Here is a 23,652-nt window from a genome sequence, read left to right as displayed (position 1 = left end):
GCTAAGGACGGTTCATAGCCGCCATGTGGGTGCTGGGAATCGAACCCGGGTCCTCATTATTTTTACTTTATGTGTGTGAATGTATTGCCTGCATGTATGTGCACCAATTTATGACTCCAGTTCCAGGGGATCTGACGCCCTCTTCTGACCTCCGGGGGCAATGTTTGGAAATACCAATTTATTATATTCTCATAGAAGAAAAACTAAACAGCAAAATAGAATATCCTCATTGGTGAGGTTTCTGGTGAGTTCTGCTGCCTGGGCTCTCTGAGGTTTTGCAAAGTTTCTTCATTAAGCAACTAGAATTTTGTCTGAAGCCCTCTTCTGACCTCCGCGGGCAATGTTTGGAAATATCAATTTATTATATCCTCATAGAAGAAAAACTAAACAGCAAAATAGAATATCCTCATGGTGGGGTTTCTGGTGAGTTCTGCTGTCTGAGCTCCCTGAGGTTTTGCAAAGTTTCTACAATAAGCAACTAGAATTTTGTTTCCTGTCTATTGAAAGCAATTAGCTTTAAAACTACAAGTCCCCGAAGACATCACGCCTGTGGCTTCTGCAGGCCGACGTGCCAGGGACACAATGATCTCTGGGATTTGTAGTCTAGCCTCCAAAACAAGGTAGGCCTCGCACTACCAGTACAGATGACAGAGGTGGGAAGCATAGCTATGTCAACCAATGAGCAGCGCGTACCAGGTTTGAGTTGCAGGCAATCAACCAATCGACGTGTCGCTCAGCTTGAGTGATGTGGAGTACAGCCTTACGGACGGCCGGGTGGGGGCGGAATGAGCGCGGCGGCCCTAGTGCAAACTATGGGAGGCGGCTGGTGGTGGGCTCGGGTCGCCCGCCTGGCCCGTCTGCGCTTCCGGGGGTCGCCGCTGCCGCCTCAGCGGCCCCGTAGCGGTGGCGCCCGGGGGTCCTTCGCCCCGGGCCACGCCCCACGCGCGGGGGCCTCTCCGCCCCGGGTGTCCGAGCTGGATCGCGCGGACGCTTGGCTCCTCCGGAAGGCGCATGAGACAGGTCCGTGGCAGGGGCCGGGGTCAGTCAGGGTTTAAGAGGAAAGGTCCACGTGGCCGATCCGCGGGTGAGTGGGAGTGAGTGACGAGGGTGATGCTGCATCTGCTGGGGACAGGGCTTGGGCTTGGCGGAGGAAGGGCTTCTCGTCTAAAGGCAGCGAAATGCTAGGTGCAAGATTGCAACCTGGCCGCATAGGACACCCGCCTGGGGATAGAAGGTGGGTCCTGGCTAATGTGGTGCAGAAGGGGTTTGAGGGAGATTCCAGTTAGGAGAAGTATCCTGGCAATGAAGCGCCTGCCTGGTTGATACAGGGTTCCAGAGACAGCTAAAAGTGAGCGAGTTGCCTGCGACAGGGAGTGGGTTTCGATTGCAGAGGGACCACTCTGCATTAAGCGGGAGTGTGACTCCCTGCAAAGATGAGGAAGTTCCGGATTGGACTAGTGTGCAACCAATAGCAGAAAAGGTCTCTGCTGATTGGAAGGGGAGGTGATCTAGGCTGCGGGGGGGGGGGGCACTTCAAAGAGGGCAGGGGGTTGACAGATTGGAACAACTCTGGTATAGGATGGAGAGAGGGAGCTTGTAATGGGAACTGCTTGTTGACGTCACGCAGGGACTTGAGTGGTGGGGAAATGTGGACGCCTGGAGGAAGGCCTTCCCAGGGAGGGGAGAAGGTGGTGAAAGGGGAGGCTGGAGAGAGGCCTGGTTGGGGGCACTCTGTTCCAGGGGTCTGAGAAAGAAGCAAGAGATGCACAAGTGTGTTTAGGTGTGGTCAAGTTGACCGCTTGGAGACAGACTCCTTATCCTACGACTGAGCGTCTTTAATTCTTGCCTGAGATTATCCCCTGGGTTCCAGAGACTGTCTTGAATCACTGGTCAAAAGGGACTTAGAACTGCCCGGCCTCACCTCCCAGGGAAGGTATGGGCCTGCTTGCAGGGAGGTTTCCTGGAAGGGGCAAGAATCTGGGGCAGCTTTGCCTTGTGGCTGGATGGAGTAGGAATTGGCTGTGATGGTCTGGGATGAAGGGTCTAGGAGACAGGGCCTGACTGATATGGAGATCCCCTCCCTCTCCCTACATACAGCCTTCCTCTCTTGGTTCCGAAATGGCCTTCTGGCATCGGGCATTGGGGTCATCTCCTTCATGCAGAGTGACATGGGCCGGGAAGCTGCCTATGGTAAGTACATATGTGTTCTCACCCACTGGGGGATGGAGAAACCCTTCTCTTTCAGTGCCTACTCCTCCTGCCCCCCTTACACACACTGGTGACTGTCCCCCTCCCACTCACTACATACAACTACTGAATGGGAGGCCCAGGGCATGACTGCCTGGCTTCCCCCTCCAATCTGACTTCTCAAAGATGAGAGTTTTAGGGACAGCTCCCATGTATTCCTGACTGCCTTTTCATCCTTGTCTCTACTCCCAGACCAGCCCCTTCCTTTGGATCCTGGATCCAACTTCAATTCCCTGAAACCTCCAGTGATTTGGTCTCATGTACATTGATTTAGCCTTGTATTACCTGAGCCCCTGTTCCTCACGCCCCTCCTTTTTTTTTTTTTTTTTTTTTTCTATACTAGATGGAACCCAGGACCTCTAGGCCTGCTAGACCAGTACTGTACTGCTGAACCACACCCCCAGTCCCTCACTGGGGGATTCTAGGCAGGTTCTCTACTGCTAAGCCACTCCCCCAGTCCATTTCTGGGAGGCTCCAAATAGTCTTCTACCATTGGGATGCATCCCTAACAGTCTTTTTGTAGCCCTAGCTGGCCTGGAACTTTCTATGTATGCCAGAGATCCACCTGCCTCTGCCTTCACCTCCAGAGTGCTAGGATCAAAGGCATGAGCCACCAGGTCCAGCCCCAACTCTTCTTCCTGACCCACCCCAATCCGGGCAGTCCCATTTGATACCCCAGGCTGAGCCATTTTCTGACTGCTGCCCCTTTTCCCACAGGTTTCTTCCTGCTAGGTGGCCTGTGTGTGGTGTGGGGTGGAGCCTCCTATGCTGTGGGCCTGGCAGCGTTGCGGGGGCCCATGCAGCTGTCTCTTGCCGGCGCTGTTGCAGGTGTTGGGGCTGTACTGGCTGCCAGCCTACTCTGGGCTTGTGCTGTAGGCCTCTACATGGGCCAGCTGGAGCTGGATGTGGAACTGGTGCCTGAGGATGATGGGACCTCTTCTACAGAAGGCCCAGATGAAGCAGGTCGGCCACCACCTGAGTAAGCAGCCAGACTGTGGGGACTGACTGGGTCCGAGGACTGGGGCATTAAAACCTGACCTGATCCTTCAGTGACTCAAGACTCGGAGTGGTAGCTCCTGTTACTTGGGGGAAACGGGGCAGGAGGCAGGTGGAGATCCCAAGAAAGAGGAGCAGGGGCTGGTGAGATGGCTCAGTGGGTGAAGGTGCTTGCCCCCAAGCCTGACAACCTGAGTTAGACCCCCAGGACCCAGATGGTGGAAGGAGAGAACAGTATGCCCACCACATACATGATTAAGATTTTCTTTATATTATATACAAGATTGCATCTTAATGCATTCCACTAAAAATTTTGTAGATAAAAATGTAGCTGTAATTATCCCAAATACTGGGGCATTCAAGATGGCTCAGCAGGCAAAGCACTTGGGGCCAAGCCTGATGATTTGAGTTTGAGCGCCAGAATCCACATGGTAGAAGGGAAGAACCAATTCCAGCAAGTTGTCCTTTGACCATCATACACACACAACCCATGGGACAAATAAATAAATAAATAAATAAATAAATAAATAAATAAATAAATATTTAAAATAACAAGAAAAGAAGAAAGGCAGAGGGTCCCTGGGGACAGACCCCCTAGGGGATTGGTGTTTAATTCTCAAGGATGGCTCCAGGCTTCGATCTGTCTCCCAGGTTCCCGTTCCTTAGTGATACCCAGTCCTTAGTCCCCCTTCCGCTGCACCCTAGTGCTCGTGGGCCCAGGATACGGCAGGCCCAGCGTGGGGTAAAAGCCCTCTGGGAGTGTGGGGCCCGGGCCCAGCCTGTGCAGATGTGGATACACCAGGCCCAGCTCTGCGGGGCCATAACGGATGGTGCCCGGGGTGCACAGGCCCCGCATCATGGGCGGCAGGAAGCCTGCATGCAGCAGGGAAGGTGGTGGGTCCCCAGGCGTTGTCAGGCCCCATGGTCGTACAGGGTCGTGTTTCAGGGCCCCTGCCCGGATGACAGAAGTGAATTCTGGCCGGGGTGGGACTGGTGGGTCCGAGAGCTCTTCCTCACTGTCCTCTGAGCCTCTAGCTTCCCTTGGGCTGGGCTCCATTTTGATGCGTTTGCCCCGGGTCTGGGGAGCCTCTTCTTTGTCATTGTCCACAGAGGCAGCCGGCTTTCGGTCCACTGGAGGCTCTTCCTCTAAGAAGAGGAATCCTTTTTATTTTTTTTTTTGCAGAGCGCTAATGCTAAGCCACTCCCCCAGCCTCTCACTGGGGGATTCTATGCAGGTGCTCTACCACTGAACTGCATTAGAGCACTCTTTTCAGTCTGTGCATGTGTATGTGTTGCATGCATCATGTGGGGGGGAGTTCTGGCCCACGTTTTTGCATGTAGAGGTGAGAGGTTGACATAGGGGAGCCTTCCTTTATAACTCTCCACCTCATTATTTATTTAAATTTATTTTTATGATTATTATTGTGTGTGTGATGGGGTAGTAGGCAGAGGACTGCTTTGTGGAGTTGGCTCTCCCTTTCCACCTTTACCTGAGTTCTGGGGATCAGACTCCAGTTGTCAGGTTGCATCATCAGATGGCAAGCACCTTTCCCCACTGAGCCATTTCACTAGCCCTATTTATTATTATTGTGTGTACGTGTGAGTGTAGTTGCATGTAGAGGTCAAAGCACAACTTCTGGATGTTGGTGTTGTCCTTCCACCAAGGATTCCCAAGATCGAACTCAGATCATCAGGCTTATAGGACAAACACCTGATGCTGGCCCTCCACCTTTTTTAAGGTTTTGTTCTTTGTGTGTGTGTGTGTGTGTGTGTGTGTGTGTGTGTGTATGTGTGGGTCTGCAGATCTCCTGGAGCTGGAGTTAAGGATTGTTCCCATGTGGATGCTGGTCTTTTTGAGACAGGGTCTCCCTGTAGCCCCAGCTGGCCTGGAACTCACTATGTAGACCAGGCTGGCCTTGAACTCACAGAGATTCACCTGCCTCTGCATCCCCAGTGCTGGGACTAAAGGCATGCGCCACCATGCCCGGCTATTACTTTTATTTTTTATGTGTGTGAGTATATTGCTTGCATGTATATGAGAGCACCCGTGTCGTGCAATGCCTCGGAGGTCAGAAGAGAGCTTTGGATTCCCCTGGAACTGGAGTTAAGGACAATTTGTAGCCGACATGTGGGTGCTGGGACTCGAACACAGGTCCTCTGCAAGAGCAGTCAGTGCTCTTAAACACTAAACCATCTCTCCAGCCCCACAACCAGTACTCTTAACCACGGAGCCATCTCTACAGCCTCCCTCCCCCCTTATATTTTTGAAAAAGTCTTTCACTGAACTTTTGGCTAGGCTGGTTGGCCAGCAAGCCCCAGGATCCCCCTCTCTCTGCCTCTCCCAGTACTGGGGTTGCAAATATGCGCTGCCTAGCTGGGTTGCTGGAGATCTGAACTCAGGTCTTCACATTTACACAGCAAGAGCTTTCCCCATTAGGCCATCTCTATAGCACTTCTCGTTACTTTTTGAGACTCGTTCTTGATAAGTTGTCCAGGTTACCTTTGAACTTGGAATCTCCCTGTCTCAGCCTCTCCAGTAACCAATGTTATAATCCTGCACCCCCACTCCAGCCTCAGAGAAGGCTTCTAAGGGCTGTGTGCCTCCAGCCCTTGCTCTCCCAATGTGGGCAGTGGCCTTGTTCTCAGCCCCAGTGTTCTGTTTGTTTTTCCCCTCAGCACACAGCTGGATCCAGAGATAGTTTCTGTTTATCACAGAGAGGCGAGGTGCCGCAGGCATAGTATCTCACAGGACAGTCAAGACCCATGAGTCAGTGAATCCTCGATTGAGAAGTCCCAGCTAGATCCCTGCAGGTCCAAGGAACTCTCTAGATCAGATGCCTTCTCTGTAGTGTTAGAACCTTCCACAGTACTGAAAATATCTTTTATCACTATTGTCCTGAGAGACAGCCACTGGCCACATGGGGCTACTGAGTATTTGAAATGTGGTAGGTAGAATTGAGGATGCAGACATTTAACTGCTTGTTTTTGAGACAAGGTCTCACTATATAGTCCTGGCTAGCCTGAAACTCACTATGTAGACCAGGCTGGCCTTGAACTTTTAGCAGTCCCCTTGCCTTAGCCTTCTGAGAGTTGGAATGACAAAAGCTGGGATCATAGGCAGGTGCCCCCACATCCCCTAAAAGTTCTTTGTGCCCCTGTGTATGCATGTGTGGGCATGGGCATGTGGGAGATCAGAGGCATCTCATCCCTTGGGGCTGAAGTTACAGGTAGTTGTTAGCCATCTTATGGGTGCTTGGAATCAAACTCTGGTCCTCTGGAAGAGCAGCAAGTGCTTTTAACCACTGAACCACCTTTCCAGCCCATCTACCTTATTTATTGAGGCGCGGTCTTTTCCTGAATCTGGAACTCCCTGACTGGATGGGCCAGTAAGACCCAGAGTTCCTCCAAGCACTGGGGGTTAGGGCATGTGTGGCCCCACCTAACTTTTTTACATGGGATCGAACTCTGGTCCTCATGCTTAGGTGGCAAGCACTTTCCCCACTGAGCCATCTCCCCAAACTTGAGGACATTTAATTTCACTGTTAAGGTAAGTAGCCACATGTCCTAGCTAGTGGCTTCCACATTGGGTACTTTAAAGGTCCCTCAGGGCTTTCTTGGGTGCAGAGGTGGGAAGGATGTACTCACCTGTAGGCTCTGGCCCTGGGCTGGATGGGTCCCCATGGGGCACGATGGCTGGGAGCTGGAAGGCATCCAAGGGTGTTTGGGCCCCTTCAGCATGGCTGGGGACAAGAGGATGGAATTGGGAACCAGGAGTCTCAGGACAGCAGGCAATGTAAATGCCCCCTAAGTGGAATATGGGGTTCCCACCTTGAAGCACTTAAAAAGCCATCAGGCCTATAAACTCTAAGTTGGTTTCACTGCCACTCCCCCCCCAAACACACTCTCACTGTGGATTGAATCCAGGGTCTTACACATGTTAGCCAGCTGCTCTACCACTGAGCTACATCCTCAGCCTCTCATGGGGGATCCTAGGCAGGTGAACTACCACCGAGCCCCTCACTGGGGGATTCTAGGCAGGGACTCTACCACTGAGCCACACTCCAGCCCCTCGATGGGGAATTCTTGGCTGTTACTATACAGGAACCACACCCCCCAGGCCCCTCACTGGGGTATTCTAGACAGAACTTTTATAACTGAGCCACACCTCCAACCCACAGGCTAAGATTTTAATCCCAGCAACCCAGGATCCCAACAGTTATGCTCTGCCCGTGGCCACTCACCAGTGACCACCCTTGGGTCAATATCAAAGGTGTCGTCTACCACTGAGCCACACCCCAGCCCCTCACTGGGGGATCCTAGGCAGGGGCTCTACCACTGAGCCACACCCCAGCCCCTCACTGGGGGATCCTAGGCAGGGGCTCTACCACTGAGCCACACCCCAGCCCTCTTTTTATTCTTTTGAGACAGTTTCCCTAGATTTCCCAAGGACTGGCCTTAAACTTTCAATCCTTCTGCCTCAGCCTTCCCAGTAGCTGGGATTTAGCCAATACACCCAGCTCCAAGGTGTAATCCAACTAAGTTTAGCTCTCCCTCCTGAGGCCAGATGTATGCTGCTTTTAGCCACCTGATGTCACCTGGGTGTCCCCCAAGCACATGGTCATCTGGCCTCAGTCTCTTCCTTCTAAACCATCAGTTGTTTCCTTCTAGGGCCCAAATCTCAGGTTGACAAAGGGGCAGATAACACCGTCCCTCCTGGCATTTCTCCTGCCCCAGGCATCTCTCTGGTCCTTCAGTTCTCATGTTGTCCCTCAGTCAACTCTCTCATCAGGAAAAAAAAAAAAAAACTTGACTGTGACCCTCCCCGGACATAAAGCCTTCTATGGCTCCCCTGTGTCCCAGAGTCAAATCCACACCTTCAGCCTGGGACAGAGCCCCATGAGCCTTCACTCTACTCCTGCTCCCATCTCTCATAGTTGTGCCCCTCCCAACAGTGGTTCCTCTCTGTGTCAGTCACATGGGACTATCCTATATCGAGCATTTGGTCTCACATTCTTTCCCCTGTCTTCAGAGCCCTCCTCTAAAGGGCCTTGTCTGGGATGGGGAGGGACTGCCACCGTGGGTCGCCTCTCACCTGAGCACGTGACTGACCCACAGCACATGATGTTCCCCAGCACTCTTCCCGTTCCCGGCCACCGTGGCCACAGACTGCAGCCACACGAAGCCCCCCGCACGTTGCAGCCAACGGTAGTAACCAGTCACCACCTGACCTTTGTCCAGCACTGGGTGCATCCCAGGAGAGCGGGGAGCCCAGAGAGGTGGGTGGGGTGGGGAGGGTCAAGACAGGTGGGCAGGAGATAGAGACAGCAAGGGTGGGAGGAAATCAAGAAAGACAAAGAGAGATAGTCAGAGAGACCTGGAGATGACCCAGCATGGGACCTCACTCACCCCCCCCAGCATGAGCCATGGCTCAGTCTCCCCGTTGATTTACTGTTCCAAACTGAACCCCTGGAGCTCTAGGTGCAGCAGGCAGAGACTATGGTCAGCCCTGAAGGGGATTTCCTGGGAACAGGGCAGCAGGGACATTTAAGTCTTTGTGGTGGCAGGTGTGGGGGGGGTCGGGGTGTGTCTCACGGTCCACGTGGCTTTGGCGAATTCTAGTTGCATCCTGCCCGTGGACAAACTGGTAGCAGCTGCGGCCCACCAGCTCTGAAGGCCCCAGGTCCATATGGTCGCTAACTCTAGGGGAGAAAGAAAGTGGAGGAGTCAGAGACGGGTGCTCGGAGATAGAGCTGGCTTTAGAGACTTTCAGTGTCCAAGCCCTTGCGCTGGAGTACTCTGGGTCTCAGTTTGCCTCTCTGTAAAATGGGTATGGTAAGGCGAAGGAAAGTGTGAATGATGGGAGACCAGAAAAAGAAATGGGCGGGGCCTGACCACTAGCACCGCCCCTCCTCCGCCCCAAGGCCCTACCCTGGACACTGGAGGCTAGAGTCAGGCTGTCCCCTGCTCCTCCACCTCCCCCAGTGCTGCAGCCCACACAGGCCCAGAATTCTCGCTGATTCCCATATAGCCTTGGGTCTCTAGTGGTCCCAACCTCCCTCCCGCCCCAACCCCGGTACCTGCTCTCACAAGCTAGGATGGTGAGGCCCAGGTTTAGGCGGAAGACGATCATGTGTCCGTGCAGAGGCAGCTCAGCCAGGGGAGCTGGGGGCAACGTGTGGCCAAGGGCCACAAGGCCCAGGGCGCGGGCCCGCAGACGCCCTGTCACGTGGATGACCTGTGGATGGTGGATGTGATTGGGAGGGCAAGGTGGGTGCTAGTGAAGTGGGCTGGTTTGGAGGGTAGGGCAAGCAGAATGAGCATGGCTGGGGAAGTGCCAGGCGGGACCACTGAGGCAGGAAGTCCACAACCAAGCCAAGGACCCGGGTTCCATCAGACACCTACACCTGGGGCACAGAGGCTGCAGTGTGTGTAGCAGGTACCTGCCCTGGTCCCCTGACACACCTTCAGCAAGTGCAGCCCCCTGCCTGGGCGTCCTCCTCATAGTTGGGCTTGGGACACCTCTGGCAGACCCTCAGGAGGGATCGGGCAGCTCATACCCACCTTGTATCCCGAGGCTTTGACATTCAGACCCCTCTTGGTTAGGGTAGACTTCATACGGACAAAGAAGGAGCGCTCCTGGATCCCAGAGGCAGGGGATGCCTCAGCAGGCCGGGCTTCTGGAACAGAGATGGAGCTGTTGTGGGGTCCTGCAGGGGACCCCACTACCTTCAGAACCAGCAGCACAGTCTGCTGACACAGTAGCTGCTCCACACACTCAGACACACCAGGCTCCCCTCCATGGGACAGCCAGGTCTAAGATCAAGTGAGCCCCCTTTTCCTGCTCAGCACCCACAGTCAACTCCCTCTAGCCTTGAGAAGAAAGCAGTCTTTTCCAGCCACAACCTCCAGGTCTCTGTGAACATCTGCCTGACCCTCAGGCTACATCAGTTGCCCCCTCTGGGCTCTGTCCATCCAGTTGTCCCAGTCTGGGGACAGACTGGTCAGTCTCACCCTCACATATACCTAACTGGACTATGAGCCCCCAGAGGGTGAGTGAGACTAGGGCTGTGGTGATCACAGCTGTGTCCCCTGGCACAGAGCAGGGGAATGGGAAATAGCAAATACATACATAAATAAATACCTCCCCCCAAAAAAACCCTCAACAATCCACAGTATCTACAAATAAACCCCACAATTGGCTCTTGAAAAAATGCTCACACTCAAATGACGCTTTTCCTAAAACTCAAGAACACAGTTGTGGGGCTGGAGAGATGACTCAGTGGTTAAGAGCACTGGCTGTTCTTCCAGAGGACCTGGGTTCAGTTCCCAGCACCCACATGGCAGCCAAGAAAGGTCTGTAACTCCTGTTCCAGGGGATCCAGCGCCCCCTTCTGACCTCCTGAGGCATTGTATGACATGGGTGTACTTACAGACATGCAGGCAATACATTCATACACATAAAGTAAAAATTATAAAATATTCGTTAAAAAGAAAGTTTTAAGCTGGGCATGGTGGCGCACACCTTTAATCCCAGCACTTGGGAGGCAGAGGCAGGCGGATCTTTGTGAGTTTGGGGCCAGCCTCGTCTACATAGTGAGTTCCAGGAGAGCTGGGGCTACAAGGAGACCCTGTCTCAAAAAGAAGAAAAAAAGAGAAAGTTCTGTGGCTGGAGAGCTAGCTCAGCGGTTAAGAGCACTGACTGCTCTTGCAGAAGACCTGGGTTCGATTCCCAGCACCCACATGGTAGCTGTGAACCGTCCTTAACTCCAGTTCCAGGGGAATCCGACACCCTCTTCTGACCTCCATGGCATTGCATGACACGGGTGCACTCACATACATGCAGGCAATACGTTCATATACATAAAGTAAAAATAATAAAATATTTAAAAAACAAAAGTTCTTTGCAAACTCTGAGGGGGTGGCAGTCTAGCAGGGCCTGTTCCCTTCAGGGGACTCCTTTAATGCCAGCACTCAGGAGGCAGAGGCAGGCAGATCTCTGTGAGATTGAGGGCAGCCTAGTCTGCATAGTGAGTTCCAGGCCTGCTGAGGCTACAGGGAGACTGCATCTTAAAAAGCCTTAATTAATTAAAAGGGGCTTTAGAAATGGCTCAGTGGTTAAGAGCACTGGCTGCTCTTGCAGAGGACCCAGGTTCGGTTCTCAGCACCCACATGGTGGCTAACAACTGTAACACCTGTTCCAGGAAATCTGACACTTTCTTCTGACCTCTGCAGGCATAGCACACATGTGGTGCACTTACATACATGCAGGCAAAACACTCATACACACAAAATAAAAATAAATTAATTTTAAAAATAAAAAAGAGGTTAGGAGTATAGATCTGAACTGGAAAGCAACTGAATCCTGTAGTTGGGTGACCTCCGTGCTGTGTCTGGACTTTGCAGATCGTTCCTGTCTTGTGGGGTTGGTGTGAGGATCCAACGCAGTAATTAAGGATACAGTAAAATGTAAATCTCTTGTAAATCTGATGGCCTTATTTTTCATCTCCACTCAGTAGCTCAAATCTTGGAGGTATTGTAACCATTCTGGACACTTAGAAAGTTTAGAGAGTCAAGTATCATCCCCTCAATTTGGACTCGAATTCGTTTTATAAAATCTTGCTTTGCAGTACTTTAAGGAGAAACACCCAGATCTACCCTCAGGTTTCATTCATTGCCAAGGAGTGGATTCCTGGAAATTACCAATCTCAGGAGTGTCCACCAGCGAGGAGGAAGACGAGGAGGAGGAAGAGGAAGAGACGGAGGGTGGAGTGGGAGGTCCAGGGGTCGGGGCCCGCAGCCCCAGTTGCTCCAGTACCTCTGAGTGGTCCCCAGGGTGGATGTAGTCGAAGATGCTGCTGCCCGTCAGCTCCACCTGCCGGTGACGGAGGGGAATGCAGGGGGCGGTGAAGTGCGCGTGCAATCACTTAACCTGCTGGGTTCAGCCTGCTAAGGGGTGTGCTTCACACTTGCCCTGCATTTTTCTTTAGTAGATTTTCCCCACCTCTTTGATTTTAGACAGGCACTTACTATGTAGCCCAGTCTGTCCTAAAACTTCTGTCAATTCTCCTGCCTCAGGCCTCCGGATTACTGGGATTACCTGCACACACCATCAAGTCTGTTTCCCAATTCTTTTTTTTTTTTTTTTTAAATCTTTTTGAGACAGGGTCTCCCTGTAGCCCCAACTGACCTGGAACTCGATATGTAGACCAGGCTGGCCTCGAACTCACAGAGATCCGCCTGCCTCTGCCTCCCGAGTGCTGGGACTAAAGGCATTTGCCAACACACCTGGTCTTGTTTCCCAATTCTTTGATGGATTAGAACATTTAAGCCAGATGTACCTCTCCAAACTCACAGGGGTCCCATTCTCCTTCTACTGTGTCCCCACACTGATCCTGCTCACCTTCCACTGTAATCTTCTGACCTCCAAGCCCCACTCAAGACTCTTTGCAAAGTTAGTCCGCTACTCCCACTGTCCCTTTGCTTGGGGTGACCTGCCTCCCAGCAGCCCTCATCCCTCTGGACTATTCCCCCAACCCCACCTTTATCCCCTCTTCCACTCTTTTAATCACCCCTTCCTGTCCAAAGTCCCCTTTGGGAGGGGCATTGTTTTTTGGGAGGGATGTTATTTTTGTTGTTCTTGTTTTTCTTTTTTTTCTTGGTTTTTTGAGGCAGCGTCTCTCTGTAGCCTCAGCTAGCCTGGAACTTGCTGTGTTTACCAGGCTGGCCTTGATCCCACAGATCCTCCTGCCTCTACCTCCTGAGTGCTGTGATTAAAGAGCCACCATGCCGTGAAAGGACAAAATCTCATGTAGCTCAGACTGGCCTGGAACTTCTCATCCTCCTACCTCTACCTACTGAGTGCTGGGATTTCCTGGGTAGATTTATGCCTTACCATCATGCCCAGTTTGTGCCATGCAGGGGATCAAACCCAGGGCTTTGTGCATGCTAGGCATATACTCTTATCAGCTGAGCTACAACCCCATCACAGGTACTGAGAATTGAATCCAGGACCTCTATAATGCTACCCAAGCCCTCTACCACTGAGCCAAGCCCCCAGCCCCTCACTGGGGGCTCTAGGCAGGTGCTCTACTACTGGGCCACACCCCAGCACCTCACTGGGGGGTTCTAGGCAGGTGCTCTACTACTGAGTCAAGCCCCCAACCCCTCACTGGAGGATTTTAGGCTGGGCCTCTACCACTGAACTACCCCAGACCTCTTTTTACTTTTAAATTTTGAGACAAAGTCTCACTAAGTTGCTCTGGCTGGCTTTGAACTTGTGATCCTTCTGCTTTAGCCTCTCCAGTACCCTTAATTACAGGCATATACTATTAGGTGCAGCTGTTGACTTGTTACCTTAATAACCTTCCTCCACCAGGAAGACCACTGGGGTGTGTGTGGCTGTGCCATGTAGGGTTCCAAGGAACACTTTAAGGACCATACACTGTCCCCCTTTTTCCCCATGTTGGGGTTAGTTATGCCAGCAGAGGACAAGGGCAAACATGGGCCAAGAGATGGCAGTTCACCATCGGGGTAGGGCTGGGATCCTTACCTGTGAGAGACCCAGGTAGATGGAGACTGTCTCAGAAATGTAGAGGAATTTTCCTTCCTGGTTCAAGGCGAACACAAAACCATCCAGGGACTGGAATTGAGAGACATGAGTGGATATAGGAAGGGCACACCAGCAGACAGGGAGGAAGAGAGGGTCTGTATATCCGCCTGAGGCTGTATATCTGCCTGAGGCTGGGGGACTTCTGTGATCTCGGGAAGGGACAGGCCCAAGGAAGCCCTGGCTTGCAGCCTCTGTCCCCTGGGCTCCCAAGGGCTTGGACGAGGGTCGAGAGGATGCTGCTCCTGGATACTACCACTAGGTGGCAGCAAGGAGCAACAGGAGGGGAACCCCGCCTCACCTGCAGGATGTGTCCGCCCAGGTGTTGCTCAAAGACTTCAGAGACCAGCGCCACCGCGCCCCGGCGGCTTGGGGCTGGGGACAGAGGGAAGAGTGAGGTCGGGACCTATTGATCTGACTGACTGTCTATAACCCACCCCCAGCCACCATGGTGAGCCCCGGTGTCCAGGATCGCTGGGCTCCGTGGGGCAGAGGCAGGTGGGACAGGGAGACCAAAACTGAATGACAGACGGGGATACAGAAGGATATGTTCATGCCTTCATTCATTCATACCTCAAGAATGTCCCTGGGGTTGCTGGGGAGATGGGTAAGCTGTTAAAAGCATTGGCTGCTCTTTCAGAAGACCGGGGTTTGGGACCTAACAACTTGTCCATAACACTAGTTCCAGGGGATTCGTCGCCCTTTTCTGACCTCCGCGAGCATTACACGACACAGGTGCACTTACATCCATGCAGGCGATATACTCATACACATAAAACAATAAAATAAAACAAAAAAGAATGTCCCTGGATACTGCTGCTCCCAAGTCCTGTACTATTCATGCAGTGCTGGGGACATAGAGCTGGCTAGGACACCCCACATGTCCTCAGTGGCCAGAAGCCAAGGAGGATGAACAACAAGCAGGAGACTAACAAGCTGAGGCCTAGGAGTGTCTGGTAGCACAGGTCTGTAATCCCAGTACTTGCTAGGTTGAGGCTAAAGGCCTGCCTGGTCTACACATGAGAACCTGTCTTGAAAAGTAAATTGAGGGATGGAAAGGCAGCTCAGTGACAGAGTGAGATTTTAGAATTCACATGTGAAGGCCTGGCAGTGTGGCCCAGTGGTAGAGCACCTGCCTAGAATCCCCCAGTGAGAGGCTGGGGGTGTGGCCCAGTGGTAGAGGCCTTGCCTTAGCATTCTATGCTAAACATTTGGGGCATTTGAGGCCATGACAGAAGGATGAGTCATGGGTAGCCTGTGGGAAACAACTGAGAGAGACGGAAAGGAATAAAAAGGGTCATTACAGCTCAAGGACAAAAACATGATCTCATTCAGAAATGTGCAGAGGGGATGGAGAGATGGCTTGGTGGGTAGGAGCACTAGCTGTTCTTGCAGAGGACCCGGATTTGGTTCCCGGCACACACATGATGGCTCACAACCACCAGCAACTTCAGTTCCAGGGGATCTGATGCTCTCCTCTCCATCAGGCATTCAATGCATGTGAATACATTTACATACATGTAGGTAAAACACTCATACACATAAAGATCAATTTAAAAAGGTATTTATTATTTAAATTTTATGTGTATGAGTTTATTGCCTGTATGTAAGTGCATCTGTGTTGTGCAAATGCCCGAGGAGGACAGGAGAGGGTGTTAGATCCCCTGGAACTAGAGTCACCGACAGTCATTAGCTGCCATGTGGCTGCTGGGATTCGAACCTGGGTCTTCTGCAAGAATGGTCAGTGTTCTTAACCACTGAGCCATCTCTCCAGCCCTATAAATCAATTTTTTAAAAGACAGGGCCTCAGGGACTGGAGAGGTGGCTCAGTGGTTAAGAACACTGACCGTTCTTGCAGAAGACCCAGGTTCGAATCCCAGCACCCACATGGCAGCTAACAACTGTCAGTAACTCCAGTTCCAGCAGATCTGGCAGCCTCTTTTGTCCTCCATGGGCATTGCACAACATGGGTGCACTTACCTACATGCAGGCAATACACGCATACACATTAAAAAAAAAAAGACTAAAAGACAGGGCCTCACTGTGTAGCCCTGGATGGTCTGAAACTTGCTCTGTAAGTTAGCTTCAAACTCACAAAGATCCACCTGCCTCTGCCTCCTAAGCACTGGGATTAGAGGTGTGTGTGGGCCATCATACCTGGCAAAACAAATAAATCTTTAAAAAATAAAAATGTAGGACTGGAGAGAGGGCTCAGTGTTTAAGAGTACTGGCTGCTCTTGCAGAGGACCCACATACAGGTTTGATATTTAGCACTCACATGGAGGCTAACAACCATGTGTAATTCCAGTTCCAGAGGATCTGATGTCCTTTTCTGAACTCTGCAGGCATTGCATGACATGGTGCACTTACATACACATAAAATAAAAATAGTAAAGTATTTTTTGATTAGAAATGTGCCTTATTTATTAGATGTGCCTTAATTAGAGGGGGCTGGAGAGATGGTTCAGTAGTTAAGAGCACTGGCTGCTCTTTCAGAGGACCTGAGTTCAATTCCCAGCACCCACATGGAAGCTCACAACCATCTATAACTCTAGTTCCAAGGAATGTGACACCCGCTTCTGGCCTCTTTGGGCATTTCATACATGGGTGTACTTATACAAGCAGGCAAAATGTCCATATACATAAAATTTAAATAAATAAATGAAATGTAAAAACTCTTAAATGTGTAGAGGACTTGAACTGACTTTTGTCCAAAGACATACAAGTGACAATCAGCACATAGAAAGACCTTCAATATCCTTAGTCATTAGGAAAGTGAAAATGCAAACATTTAATCCCAGTGCTTCAGAGGCAGAGGTCAGCAGACCTCTCTCTGTCAGTTCCAGGTCAGCCTGGTCAAATGAAGAAAGTAAGCACCGTGAAGAGCGCATGTATGCACTGGACAGGTACTGTGGGGAGTGTATGTACGCATGTGGACAGAGCATCATTACTCACACAGCCAGATGTCCATCTACTGAAGAATGGATAAACAAAATGTGGCACATCCATTCAATGGAATATTATCCACTCATAAAGAGGAAGGAAGCGTTGGCATAGGATGTAACATAGGAAACCCAAAATGTGACGCTCAGTGAGTGAAGGCAGACAGACACAAAGGCCACAGAGTGTCTGATCCCACTTCTATGAAATGCCCAGAATCAGCAATTCTACAGAGACAGAAAGCAGGTAGGCAGCTGTCAGTGTTGGGAGGTCACTGCCTCCTGGCTTTGGAGACTCCTTTGAGGCCATGGAAATATTTTGGAACTAGATAAAGGTGACAGTTGTGCAACTCTTACCATGGAACATTGCACTGATTTGCACACTTCACAGCAATTAATTTAGGGCTGGAGAGATGGCTCAGCAATTTAGAGCCCTGGGTGCTCTTGAGAGGACCCCCGTTCGATTTTGAAGCACCCACATGGCGGTAACAACTGCTGTAACTCCAGTTCCAGGTGATGCAGCGCCCTCTTCTGCCCTCCTTGGGCATTGTATGATGGGTCACATGCAGGCAATACACTCATGCATACAATAAAATAAAAATCATAAATTTTAAAAACCAGCTAATTTAGCTGGGTGTGGTGGTACATGCCTTTAATTCCAGAAAATGGGAGACAGAGGCAGACAGATTTCTATTTCTGTGAGTTCAAGGCTAGCCTGGTCTACATAGTGAGTTCTGGATCTACATATAGTGAGATCTTATCTCAAAAAATAATATATATATGTGGTTAGATAGATGACTCAGCTGCTCTTTTGTTTTGTTTTCTTATCCTTCTTTCCTTCCTTCTTTCTTTCTTCCTTTCTTTTTCTGGTGGCCTTTTTGAGACAGGGTCTCCCTGTAGCTCCAGCTGCCTGTAACTCAATATATAGTCCAGGCTGGCCTCAATCTCACAGAGATCCACCTGCCTCTGCCTCCCAAGTGCTGGGCTTAAAGGTGTGCGCCACTATGCCCAGTTCCTCAGATGCTCTTTTAAAAAATATTTTAGCTGGGCGTGATGGTGCACACCTGTAGTCCCAGCACTTGGGAGGTAGAGGCAGGTGGATCTCTGTGAGTTCAAGGCCAGCCTGGTCTACATAGTGAGTTCCAGGGCAGCTGAGGCTACAGGGAGACCCTGTCTTAAAAAGACCAAAAAAATTATTTTATTTATTATGTTTATGTGTATGAATGCTTTGCTTGCATGTATGTAAGTAGACACATGTGTACAATGCCCACAAGGCCAGAAGAGGGTTTCAGTCCCCTGGTATTAGAGTTATGGATGGTTGTTAGCTGCCATGTGAGTGCTGGGAACTGAACCTGGATCCTCTGCAAGAGCAGCCAGTGCTCTTAATCACTGAGCCATGTCTCCAGTCCTGGCTCAAACACTCCTGCAGAGGACCCAAGTTCTATTCCCAGTACCCACACCCAGTGACTCAAATATCTGTAACTCCAATGCCAGGGGATGTGACACCCTCTTCTGGACTCTGAGCACCTGAACTTACATACTTACACACACACACACACACACACACACACACACACACAATTAAAAATACAAATGAATCATCTTAAAAAATAAAATGAATCTACAAAACAAACAGCAATATCAAAAACACCCCAAACAACAACAAAGCAGCTAATTTAGTATCAAAGCCCATGCCTTTAATCCCAGCACTCAGGAGGCAGAGGCAGGTGGATCTCTGGGAGTTCAAGGCCAGTCTGGTGTACATAGTAAGTTCCAGGCCAGCTGGGGCACAGGGAGACAAGGTCTCAAAAAAAAAAAAAAAAAAGACAAAACAAAACAGGGGCTAGAGAGATGGCTCAGTGGATAAGAACACTGTTCTTACAGAAGACCCGGGTTCGAATCCCAGTACCCACATAGCAGCTAACAACTGTTAGTAACTCCAGTTCCAGGGGATCCAACAGTCTCTTCTGTCCTCCACAGGCATTACACAGCACAGGTGCACTTACCTGCCAGGCAGTTACACACATGCACATAAAATAAAAATAATAAATATTTTTTTAAAAGACAAAAATTATTATTATTTTTATTTTTTAATTTTATTTATCATTTTTATTTTATATGTATAAGTGTATTGCCTGCATGTATGTGAGTGCATCCGTGCTGTGCAATGCTGCAGAGGTCAGAAGAGGGCTTCGGATTCCCCTGGAACTGGAGTTAAGGATGGTTCATAGCTGCCATGTGGGTGCTGGGAATTGAACCCAGGTCCTCTGCAAAAGCAGACAGTGCTCTTAACCACTGAGTCTATTGCCTGCATGTATGTAAGTGCACGCATGTCATGCAGTGTCTGTGAAGGTCAGAAGAGGGCATCAGATCCCCTGGAACTGGAGTTATAATTGTTAACCACCATGTGCTGAGAACTGAACCTGGGTCCTCTGCAGAAGCAGCTGGTGCTCTTCACTGCTGAGCCATCTCTCCAGCCCCACTTCTCTGTCATTTTTGCTAATTCCTTCATTTTGATTGAACCCAGGGCCTTGCACGTGCTAGACAAGTCCTGTACCAATGAGCCACAGAGTCACTTTCCCCAGTCCCTCACTGGGGGATTCTAGGCAAGTGTTCTGCTGCTGAGTTACATCCCCTGCTGATTTTGTTTTTAAAGGAGATAGTGACAGAGACGTATATAAACGTAGAGAAGGACTGAAGAGCTGGCTCCATGGTTAAGAGCACTGGCTGCTCCTGCAGAGGACCCAGGTTCAGTTCCCAGCACCCACATGGCAGCTAACAACCATCTATAACTCCAGTTCCAGGGGATCCAACACCCTCTTCTGACCTCCTAGGGCATTGCATGCATGTAGTGTACTTACATACAGCAGGCAAAACAGTTATACACATTAAAAAGAAATAAATAAATTAGCTGGGTGTGGTGGCACATGCCTTTAATCTGAGCACTCGGGAGGCAGAAGCAGGCGGATCTCTGTGAGTTCAAGGCCAGCCTGGTCTACATAGTGAGTTCCAGGACAGCTGGGGCTACAGGGAGACCCTGTCTCATAAAGACAAAAAAAAAAAATTAATTAAAAAAAAAGAAAAACAAATAAACAAATTAACATAGAGAAACTGACAGATCGATTGCAAAGATTATAGATAAAGATGAAGAAACTAATAACTTCAGAGAGAGACATACACACAAGTATACAGGTAGTCACTATGACATGAGTCAGGTGACACAGGCCCCTCCCCCTTAGTCAGGACAGCCAGAGCCCCAGACTTGGTGCTGGTGGCTGGCAGAGACACAGCAGTCCTGGATGTCGTCCCTACCCAGAATCTTGGTGACCCTATCGCTGCAGAAGGTGACCCTCCCAATGGCGATCCAGGTACTCTGGGGCCACAGTCAGTGACCTACCTTCCCTGAGACTGAGGGTCTGGGGGTGACCTCTTTCTCTCTGTGCCTCAGTTTCCTTACTTTAAGTAGGCCTTTGGGCTCCGAGCTCCTAGGCTGCCAAGGATCCAGATGGTTTGATGGAGGAGCCCTGGAACTAGAGGCGGAATTACTGCTCTTCTAGGCAGGGAAGCCCTCCGACTGCTCCTGACTCCCCCAAGTTGTTCCTCAGTGTCTATCTCGGGCCTCCCTAGCCCAGGAGCCCCCCACATCTGACCGCTGTTCCTCCCCAAGTGAACCTCCAGGAATAATAACTGGAGGGGGTGATGGGGACCCCTCCCCCGAGATCCAGCTCTGAGCAGCCCCGTGACAGGCAGGAACAATGCTGCCTGCTAATTGTGGCAATTTTCCCCTGTCATTTTTGCTAATTCCTTCATTTTCTCTCTCCGGGGATCAGCCCGGGTCAGACTGAGCTGCTGCAATTAACGGCATTAATGGACGCATTGGAATGGGGTGTGTAGGGGGGAGGGCTCAGGGACTGCCTGCGCCCCCACCCTGTTTGAGGGGTCTGTCCCTTGAGACGGGGATCATCAGGGTCCATCTAGGATTGCTGAGTGATGTCTTACTACCCCTAGGTTCTGCCTCCTGAATTCCACCAGCTCTCCATTTTCCCCACCCACAGCCCCTGCCCATCCCCCAAATTCAACAGGTGTCCCCTGCCCTTCCTTAAGTCCGAAGCCCTTAAAATTGCTTTTTCATTTAACAAACACTCATCAGCTGATACCTGGGGGGTCGGGGGGACTGTGAAGGGCAGAAATGGAGGGAGGGGGGAGAGACAGGAAGGGGAGAGACCCAGAGGGTAGGATGAGAATGGGGGCAGTCATGATCCCTGCCAAACTTCAAGGGGCTACTTTCCTTCTCATTTAAAGTCACCTGTCTTGGGGTATTAAGGAGGAAGGGCTTCCTCTTCTTGACCCCTAGAAGGGTGGAGGTCTATTCCCTAGGGCTAGACAGAGCTGAGGGATGATATCAAATTGCTCTGGGAATTCCCCTCCTCCCAGGGTCTCATGTAGCCCAGGCTGTACTGGAACATACTATATATCCAAAGATGACCTTGACCTTCTGATCCTCCTGCCTCCATCTCCTGCCTGCTGGGATGACAGACATGCACCACCACACCTGGTTTATGCAGTGCTGGAGATGGAACCCAGGCATGCTAGGCAAGCATTCTGCCAGGCTCTGGAGCACCTTGGTGTGTACTTTCCTTGACCCCATCTGTAAAATGGGTCTAGAGAGATGGTAAAATGGGTGAGTGAGTCCCAATGTCAAATGCCTCCATAGCTGCAGCCAGGTATACAGTGGGTGCCCAATTTATCACTGTGAAGAATGTGTGGCTTTCTAGGTAGCCCCGAGGTTTCTGTGGTCTGTCTCTGTATCTCTCTCTGTCTGTCTCTCTCTCCTCCCTGCCTCTTCTTCCCCTTCATGGCTTTTCTGACTCCTTTCTCACTAGAATACCAGTTCATGCTGACTCCAGGCCCACCCCAGCCCTCACCAGGCTTCCTCCTGGTTCTTGTCTGCCTCAGGCCCTTGGCACATGTTCCTTCTGCCCTGACACTCCACCCAGCCTTTCTCGCAGCTGGCTCCTTCCAAGTCTCAGCACAAAGGTCACTTCCTGCAGAGGTAACACTGGACCTGTGGTCTAAGAGGTTGCCTCCTGAACAACTACTTATTGCGCTTTTACTGTCCCCCAGATAGAGTTTTAGGTTCCATGAACAAAACTGGAATGGAGGGAGGGCTGGAAAGATGGCTCAGTGGATAAAGTGCTTGCCTTGTAATTGAGAGGACTTGAGTTCGAATCCCCACATGATGCTGGACACAGCAGTAATCTGTAATCCCAGCATTCTTACAGGGAAGAGATGGGAGGGAGTTAGCCTGCCCTGTGCAGCTGCGAACAGCAAACAGACCACACTGGATCCCAAACATGGTAGAAGGGAAGGATTAACATCAACGTTGTCTTCTGACCTCCACATGTGCAAACCATACTCACACACGTGCACACAGACACACATGCACACACACACACACACACACGTGAAATGTGTCCTGGTCTACATAGTGAGTTCCAGGCCATCCAGGGCTGCATAATGAAACCTTATCTTAAAAAAAAAAATTGGGGTGTGGTAAACTCACATGCACATACTCACACACAGATACATAACTTTAAAAGTGGGGCAGTGGCTGGAGGGATAGCTCAGAGGTTAAGAGCACTGGCTGCTCTTGAGCAGGACCTGGGTTCAGTTCCCAGCACCCACATGGCAGCTGACAACCATCTGACGCCCTCTTCTGGCTTCCTTGGACATTGCATGCATGGATGCAACACTCACACATGTAAAAATTAAAAAAAAAAAAAGACAGGGATGGAGTGTGATGGAGAGATGGCTCTGTAGTTAAGAGCACTTGCTGCTCTTGCAGAGGACCCAGGTTCAGTTCCCAGAACCCATGTCAGGTAGCTCATAACTCCAGCTGTAGGGAATATGATATCTTTTCAGGCATCCAAGGAAACCTGCACACATGTACACATACCCACACACAGACATATACACACACGTTTTAAAAAATCTCAGAAACCAAAAAATAAAACAAAAGAAAACAAAACCCTTAGAAACTTAGGGAGGCTGGGGATGTGGATAAGTTGGTCGAGTGCTTGCCTAGCATGCATGAACCCTTGGGTTCCATCCCCAGCACCCCATGAAACAGGTGGTGGTACACACTAACAATCTCAGCATTGGGGAAGTGGAGGCAGGAGGATCAGGAGTTATCCTTGGCTACAGAGTGAATTCAAGACCACAGCCTGGGCCACATGAGACCCGTCTCCAAAAAAAAAAAAATGTGTTCCATAGTCAGGAAAACAAGCCTTCCAGGTAACCAAACCCTAAACAGTGAAGGATGATAAGAACACATCCACCCTTCCTGCCATTAGGGGTCCTTGACTATTCTCCTACATTAAACCAAGCCCCACTCCCCTACCCAGAGAAAGAGTGACCCCCATCACACAGCCTAAGTCAAGGATATCCCCTCCCCTACTTCTGTTGAGTTGGCCCCAACTCATCTACTCAGAGAAAGAGTGACCCCTGTCCACTAATATAAATCTGTTAACTAAGCTTTCTTCCTTGAGACTCAAGACTTCTACTTCCCCGAGTTGGGGTGGGGGCTGACGCTATTTCAGACCCACAGTCTCCTCTTTTCCCCTCTTTCTCCCTAAAATCTAATCGAACCTCCCCTACTTCTGTTGAGTTGGCCCCAACTCATCTACTCAGAGAAAGAGTGACCCCTGTCCACTAATATAAATCTGTTAACTAAGCTTTCTTCCTTGAGACTCAAGACTTCTACTTCCCCGAGTTGGGGTGGGGGCTGACGCTATTTCAGACCCACAGTCTCCTCTTTTCCCCTCTTTCTCCCTAAAATCTAATCGAACCCACCCCTGTATAAGG

General features: G+C 50.6%; 2 protein-coding genes across 4 annotated transcripts in view; one reads left to right on the top strand and one right to left on the bottom strand.

Moving 5' to 3' along the window:
• The first annotated feature begins 762 nt into the window (after positions 1-762).
• On the top strand, positions 763-3,307 carry Tmem160 (transmembrane protein 160). Of its 2 annotated transcripts, none has more exons than XM_029558036.1 (3): positions 763-1,020; positions 2,098-2,190; positions 3,076-3,307. In XM_029558036.1, the coding sequence occupies exons 1-3, from the start codon at positions 786-788 to the stop codon at positions 3,228-3,230; spliced, it is 483 nt and encodes a 160-aa protein (XP_029413896.1). In that variant the 5' UTR covers positions 763-785; the 3' UTR covers positions 3,231-3,307. The 2 variants fall into 2 exon arrangements, with proteins under 2 accessions (XP_029413896.1, XP_008820180.1); XM_008821958.2 differs by having other exon boundaries at positions 764-1,020; positions 2,965-3,307.
• Positions 3,308-3,816: 509 nt separating this feature from the next.
• The window catches only part of Npas1 (neuronal PAS domain protein 1), a 24,896-nt gene continuing 5,060 nt past the window's right edge, over positions 3,817-23,652 (bottom strand). The window contains exons 4-12 of one of the 2 annotated variants that reach the window (XM_008821946.2): positions 14,151-14,224; positions 13,793-13,882; positions 11,944-12,115; positions 9,805-9,920; positions 9,321-9,478; positions 8,836-8,942; positions 8,336-8,483; positions 6,889-6,983; positions 3,817-4,389 (exon numbers count right to left, since the gene is read on the bottom strand). In XM_008821946.2, the coding sequence (XP_008820168.1) occupies positions 3,923-4,389; positions 6,889-6,983; positions 8,336-8,483; positions 8,836-8,942; positions 9,321-9,478; positions 9,805-9,920; positions 11,944-12,115; positions 13,793-13,882; positions 14,151-14,224 (1,427 nt within the window). In that variant the 3' untranslated portion in view covers positions 3,817-3,922. The remainder of the gene's footprint in view (positions 4,390-6,888; positions 6,984-8,335; positions 8,484-8,835; positions 8,943-9,320; positions 9,479-9,804; positions 9,921-11,943; positions 12,116-13,792; positions 13,883-14,150; positions 14,225-23,652) is intronic. The other variant, XM_029558118.1, reaches the window with a different exon arrangement.

This window comes from Nannospalax galili, unplaced genomic scaffold, assembly GCF_000622305.1.
Source record: "Nannospalax galili isolate Female #2095 unplaced genomic scaffold, S.galili_v1.0 scaffold432, whole genome shotgun sequence".
In the NCBI taxonomy this organism is placed as follows: domain Eukaryota; kingdom Metazoa; phylum Chordata; class Mammalia; order Rodentia; family Spalacidae; genus Nannospalax; species Nannospalax galili.
The sequence above is the reverse complement of the archived record's forward strand: the minus strand, read 5'-3'. Positions and strand labels throughout refer to the sequence as shown.

Bases quoted from the DNA above. Each gene is read 5' to 3' on its own strand.
- Tmem160 (XM_008821958.2), top strand. From the start codon at position 786: ATGAGCGCGGCGGCCCTAGTGCAAACTATGGGAGGCGGCTGGTGGTGG. The intron at 1,021-2,097 runs GTCCGTGGCAGG...CCCTACATACAG, and splicing joins CCGGAAGGCGCATGAGACAG to CCTTCCTCTCTTGGTTCCGA. The intron at 2,191-2,964 runs GTAAGTACATAT...CTTTTCCCACAG, and splicing joins GGGCCGGGAAGCTGCCTATG to GTTTCTTCCTGCTAGGTGGC.